General features: G+C 38.6%; 1 protein-coding gene across 1 annotated transcript; it reads left to right on the top strand.

The window, feature by feature from the left end:
* The first annotated feature begins 2,189 nt into the window (after positions 1 to 2,189).
* LOC131079302 (pentatricopeptide repeat-containing protein At1g11290, chloroplastic) lies at positions 2,190 to 5,941 on the top strand. Its single transcript, XM_058017213.2, has one exon. It carries the CDS (start codon positions 2,573 to 2,575, stop codon positions 5,132 to 5,134), a length of 2,562 nt encoding a protein of 853 aa, XP_057873196.1. The 5' UTR covers positions 2,190 to 2,572; the 3' UTR covers positions 5,135 to 5,941.
* The last annotated feature ends 682 nt before the right edge of the window (positions 5,942 to 6,623 follow it).

Genomic DNA, 6,623 nt, shown 5'->3' with positions numbered 1-6,623 from the left:
CAAGATGAATCAAGAAGGGGCACTACTATATATATATTGTTGGCATTGTGTTGTTATTGATGTCAACCAGTATGGGATGACTACCAGTAGAAGGGATGTATGTGCAACACTATTATGAAGGAGTACAGAATGTGATATCTTGGATATCACCTTGTGTTACAGAACACTGGTAAGGTAAGGAAGATGATCACTGGAGTCACTGGTACACAAGTTTGTGCCTGACTTGTGTGGATGGAATGGTAAGGTTACTGGTATTGGCATAATGTATCACCAACAAGAAGAGTATGTCAACTAGCAAGTGAAATGTTGACAATGAGCATAATGCTTGGATGGTGTTTGTGATGAAGAGGCAGAATGTTACCTGAATCACATCAACACCGGAAGAAAAGAATGAACTGGTCACCGGAATGCTGTGAGGTTGCAGAATAGTATGACTCCCACCAGATGAAGAATGCAATCACCATATGAAGAGATGACTAACAGTGAATGTGCCCACACTGGATCACATGTGCCTGTTTGAAGAGATGTTGCACAAACAGGGAAGTCTCATGAGTGCATTTTAGGATAAAGATGACAAGGTGTCACTCCACCGGTAAGTGGAGCTTATCTCCAGGTATGCATAGTGTGCATCATGGTTCTATGAGATGAGAGAGAAGAGGTAAAGGCAAGTACTTAAAGGCTCACACCGAATCCACCGATGAAACAAAAGGAATGCCTCAAGTGCATGAGAAAAGGGTTATTCACTGAACTAACTGAGAAGGCATGTTGGGATACCAGAACAGATGAAGTATGATGAGTTTGTCACCTTGACAAACTGACAGACAGGGTATTCAGGCTGATGAAGAAGGAGGCAAAGTGGTGCAGCTGAAAATAGAGAATGAAACCGGCATGCAGATGCTTTAGTTGGAAACCACTAAAAGATGATGACATATTGTCATCAAGTTGGCTACCGGTAAGCATGAGAACCGGTAAGGAAGCGAAGAAGCTAAGAGTTGTGACTCTTCATCTGATGAAGATGTGAATGAGACAGGTTAGCAAGAGTGTTGATCGATTGAGTAGTCCACCGAAAGAGAAGCAAAGTGCAAGGTTGATGATAGACCGGTTTGAGGGTTTAACTAGCAAAGCTAGTAAACCGACAGAAAAGAAGAATCGGTAGAGTGTTTAGTCGGTGATTCTATCTGGACCAACATGAAGTGCCAAGTTGGCAGTTGGTCAACATGGATGCCACATGGAGTCAAGGTGGCAAGCTCACAGAGGTTGGTGAAGTGTCGTGTAGAGATAGGTATTTCTACTGGTGAGCTTTGAATATAGATCCCACAAAATAAGAACAACAAATAAGATAAAAGCAAACAAATAAAAGACAAAAAACAAAGGGAAGAGAATAAAACACAACAAAATATATAACATTTTGTTGTGTTTTATTCTCTTCTCTTTGTTTTTTGTCTTTTATTTGTTTGCTTTTATCTTATTTGTTGTTCTTATTTTCTTTTATATATATATATGGATGTTGCATGTTTTTTAATTTCCCTTTTTCTTATGTTCTTTTCTTTTGTTCCTTGGTTTGGTTTTTATTGTTTATTGTTGGTTTTCTTTTCTTTCTATTTCTTTTGCTTTCCCTTCTTCCTTTTTTGGTGGGTGGTCTTGTCAGCCTTCTTCGATCCTTATGCCTGCTTCCTCCTTCTTTTAGACACCTTGGTCTGCTTCTTGGTCATCTTATCACTTTTGCATGCTCTCTATTTCATCCCGATAATGGATCACGAAGTGTGATCCGAAAAGTTGATGCAAAAAATTCATACACAATCTTATCCGAAAACACTCTAGATCATTATCAACCATGTATTATCTAGTATTAGAAAAAATATATATTATTCTCATATTTTGTCACAGTGTATGAAGTGCTTGAAATAATTGTCTTCTATAGAATTGCATCCAATCTAATAATCTATTAAACATTGATTGTATTTTCAGGTCAATGATTTGATATCGAAGATTAACAATTGATCTCCAATGATAAATTATTTTATTTGTGAAAATTATTAACACTTATTATTTGCTATAGGACAATTTGTTGAACATTATTATCATCCATCTCTTCAATTTACATATTTTAGTGCTCTCCATTGTAATATAGAAAAAATTTCAAAATGTTCCCCCCTGTATCGTTTCTATTGTTTTTTTCATTTTGTGTACCAACACTTCTTTAACATCTAATTCACATATGAAAAAAATAAATAAAGAGAAAGACGGACCAAATTTTTTCTTATAGCGATTGGCACTTCATTTTATAAAAAAGAGTATGGGATCTGGCTGACTGTAATTGTTTATTTAAACCCGACGTGTTCTACCGCAGGCACGGGATCCAGAATGCAAACATCAAGCTCTTGTTCTGAGACTGGAAGGCGTTTTTGTTCACTTGATTGTAAAATTCTCAGAAATGTCACTATTTTTTGTGGCAGATATGCATACAGTATTATGCTGTTAGCAGCCATTATAATTCAGATTTATAATTCTATGGACATCACATTGGATGGCAAGATGAGGTATGCCTACATTGTGAGTTTATGTCTATATTATGGTTAACAAGGGGTCAAAGAAAAAGAAAAAAAGGGCGAGTATGGCATGTAATGCTGCAACTCCTGTTTTCCCAGTTACAGTGTCAACTTTAGTTTGTGCAACTTGCTGTAAATATAAATTGGGGAAACCAAAAATGCGGTGCCGGTTTTTTCATATGTATTCCGTGCCACCGAAAGAGCAGAAACCCGATGGAGTATCATGCAATGGTTTAGGGATATACGATTCAAACCACTATGCGTGTCTTTTGCAAACCTTAATTGATAAAAGAGATTTAAGACAAGGTAATCTTCTCCATGCTCACTTCATTATCACTGGAATTATCAAGGATAACAGTTTCTATGGATTAAAACTCGCTACCATGTATGCATTAAGTGGAAGTATGGAGGATGCACGTCAACTGTTTGATAAAATGCCTCAAAGAAGCGCTTCTCTCTGGAATGTAATGATTAGAGGATATGCTTGCAATGGACAGGGTGAGGAAACCCTTAGACTGTATTATCAAATGCAAGATACAGGCGTACAGCCAGACCGCTATACATTTCCCTTCGTTCTCAAGGCATGTGCTGCTCTGTTAGATTTGCAACGGGGCAGAGATATTCACCGTGACATTGTTAGGTTCAGATTGCAGTCTGACGCTTATGTGGGTACTGCCCTCGTAGACATGTATGGAAAATGTGGAAGCATAGAGGATGCACGCGAACTGTTTGACAAAATGCCCAAAACAGGGATTACATCATGGAATGCTATGATTGCAGGGTATACTCAGAATGGATTCGCGGAAGAAGCCTTGGAGCTTTTTCTAAGAATGCAACAGTCAAAAGTAATGCCTAATGTCATCACTATTGTTAGTGTTCTTCCCGCATGTGCTCACTTAGGTGATCCGCAACAGGTTAAAGACATTCATGACTATGTTGTCATAAATGGATTCGATTCAGATGTTTCTGTGGGGAATTCTCTTGTAGCTATGTATGCAAAGTGTGGGGACATAGAGACTGCTCGTAATATATTTGACAAAATGTGTAAAAGAACTGTGGTTTCCTGGAATGCAATGGTTGCCGGATATCAACAAAATGGGTACTCCAATGAAGCCTTGAATCTTTTTCATGAAATGCAAGCATCTAATGTGATCCCTAACAGAGTGACCGTCGTGAGTGTTCTTCCTGCATGTGCTGACATGGGAGATCTGCAACTAGGTAAGGATATCCATGAGAACATTGTGAGAGACAGATTTGATTCAGATGCTAATGTTTTATGCTCTCTTATAGCTATGTATTCCAAGTGTGGATCAGTAGAGGTTGCACGCCAGATATTTGATAGTATGTCCACACGTGATGTGGTTATATGGAATGCAATGATTGCAGGGTATACCCAAAGTGGGCACGCCAATGAGGCCTTGAGAGTCTTTTGTCAAATGCGAGTTGCTAATATCAAGTCTGATTCAATCACTATGTTGGGAGTAATCCCGGCATGTGCCCAATCAGCAGCTCTGCAACAGGGGAAGGTCATGCATGCTTACATAATGAGAAGTGGATTTGAGTTAGGCGTTGCTGTGGGAACTGCACTCATCGACATGTATGCTAAATGTGGGAGGATAAGGGTTGCTCGTCAATTGTTTGACAAGATGCCCAAAAGAAATTTGATAACATGGAGTACGATGATTGCAGGGTATGGAACACATGGACAAGGTGAAGATGCCCTTGCACTTTTCCAAAATATGCAACAGACGAGTATAAAGCCCGACCATATCACATTCACGAGTGTTTTGTGTGCTTGCAGTTATGCAGGTTTGGTGGATGAGGGTTGGCAGTTCTTTGAGTCCATGACTCGAGATTATAGCATCGCACCTAGGCTATGTCATTATGGCTGCATGGTTGACCTTCTTGGCCGTGCAGGCTACTTGAATGAGGCGCACGATTTTATAGAAGCTATGCCTGTGAAACCCAATGCTAGTGTATGGGGGAGCCTGCTTAGTGCCTGCAGAATTCATGGCAACATTGAACTTGGGGAAAAAGTTGCAGAACACCTTTTTGATTTAGACCCTGAAGATGCAGGAAATTATGTACTATTGTTTAACATCTATGCTGCAGCTGGCAAGTGGGATGATGCTGCAAAGGTGAGGACAGCTATGAAAGATAGAGGGTTGAAAAAAACTCCCGGATCCACCCTCATCGAGGTAAACAATAAAATACATGCATTTGTTGTCGGAGACACAAGGCATCCTCAATCTGACCAAATCTATGAAATGTTAGAAATTTTAGAGAGACGGATGGAAGATGCAGGATATGTGCCTGATACGAAGTTCATTCTACATAATGTTGAGGAAGAGGCAAAGGAACACATGCTCAGTGTTCACAGTGAAAAGTTGGCGATTGCCTTTGGGATTATTAGCACACGCCCTGGAATGCCCATTCAGATCACAAAGAATCTCCGTGTGTGTGGTGACTGTCACACTGCCACGAAGTTCATCTCCAAGATTGTTAGGCGTGAAATTATTGTAAGGGATGCAAATCGTTTCCATCATTTCAAGGATGGAATATGTTCTTGTTCCGATTATTGGTGATACTCAATGCTAATCAAGTTCAATAATGAAGATATGCCTTATATGCGTAGGATGACAGCCGCTTAGGTGATGCTCAAAGTTCATCAAGATCAGTATCAAAGATAATGCTTTCTTATCAGTAAGTTATGGTACATTATATTTTTGAATGCCAGCCTATTACTTACCTATTAGCATTTACTGCACAAGTAACATTCTCTGCTCTACTTTGGAAGAATCGTTAGTGTGACGCCAGTGCTTACTTATAGAGTAAATTGAAGTTAATATATTGACGCAGTTCAGGAGAGCAAATTGTTTGAAAGAGGATGTCATTAGCTTCCAGCGGTTACAGCTATCTTCAGATCCTTAAATGCTTTTTATTTTTCTTTATGGAGAAAAATTAGAAACGGGACCAGGAGTGTTCTCTCAGGGTTTCTTTTCTGGTTTTCCAGGAAAGTTGAGCATATTTTCCCCTTTTCACTGGCTTCACCCTGGTGCTCTTGTGCATTTTTACATGAAGAACAAGTCTTTCCATCCTGGTGACACAAGATTGAATTGGAAGTAGGCTGCATATGCTATACTAAAAACCGGGCACTTCTGATTGACAGAAATTCAATCTAAATTCTCTTGCAAACCATTACTTTAGAGATTCAAAACCTGTTCTAGGTTGAAAAGATTTTTTCATTTTCTACTCTTATAGAAATTCACCACCAAAACTTATCTGTTTACTAACATCAATATTGTTTGCGAAATGCTGACCGATATCAATTATTTGAGGCAAAATAAACTTGTGTCTCAGTTTGTCAATTGAAAATCTATGTTTTTTGAGAACTTTTGACTGATAGATTTTACTTGAGGTAAAATAAACTTGTGCTACAATCATTATAGTTCCATGACTTAGCATCCTTGTAGAATATTCAGTTGCATTGGTGGACAGTGGGTAGGGATGCCCTGGAAGCTCTTACTCGTAAATTTATATAGAAGCTGAAGGAAGAAATAAGCTGAATGAAGAAGACATTTTTCATAATCAACCAGTTGAGAGTTCTCCCTTAAACAAGCTGTTCTAATTCTAACGCTTAAAAACCTCAACCCCAATGCATGTCCATTCCATCATTTTCAATCTTACTTGTAAGTTTCTGAGGAAAGCAAAGGAGGCGACTATTTTGAGAAGCCACAGCAATTATTAGCAACAAAACAGCTTATCAAGAAGAATTTAGTTTGAGCGTATGTGACCTGGGCGCCTACAATAAAAGTATTATTTATGTCAAAATATTTGGTAGCTGAGTGTGAGCAGCTTAGTTGGGAAATATTATTTATGTCAAAATATTTGGTAGCTGAGTGTGAGCAGCTTAGTTGGGGAATATTATTTTCTCTCACTTTCAGTTTATCCAACACTTAAAAGGATGAATCTTTTGGATTTTCTTTTGTAAAAGTTGGCATAAGAGGATTTGGCTATGGAGATAGCCATCCATGAACAAGATTTCAATGAAAACACAAAAGAAATCTAATATGA

This window comes from Cryptomeria japonica, chromosome 6 (assembly GCF_030272615.1).
Source record: "Cryptomeria japonica chromosome 6, Sugi_1.0, whole genome shotgun sequence".
NCBI classification, from domain to species: Eukaryota; Viridiplantae; Streptophyta; class Pinopsida; order Cupressales; family Cupressaceae; genus Cryptomeria; species Cryptomeria japonica.
Note: the sequence above shows the minus strand (reverse complement) of the source record. Positions and strands in the feature narration are given on the sequence as shown.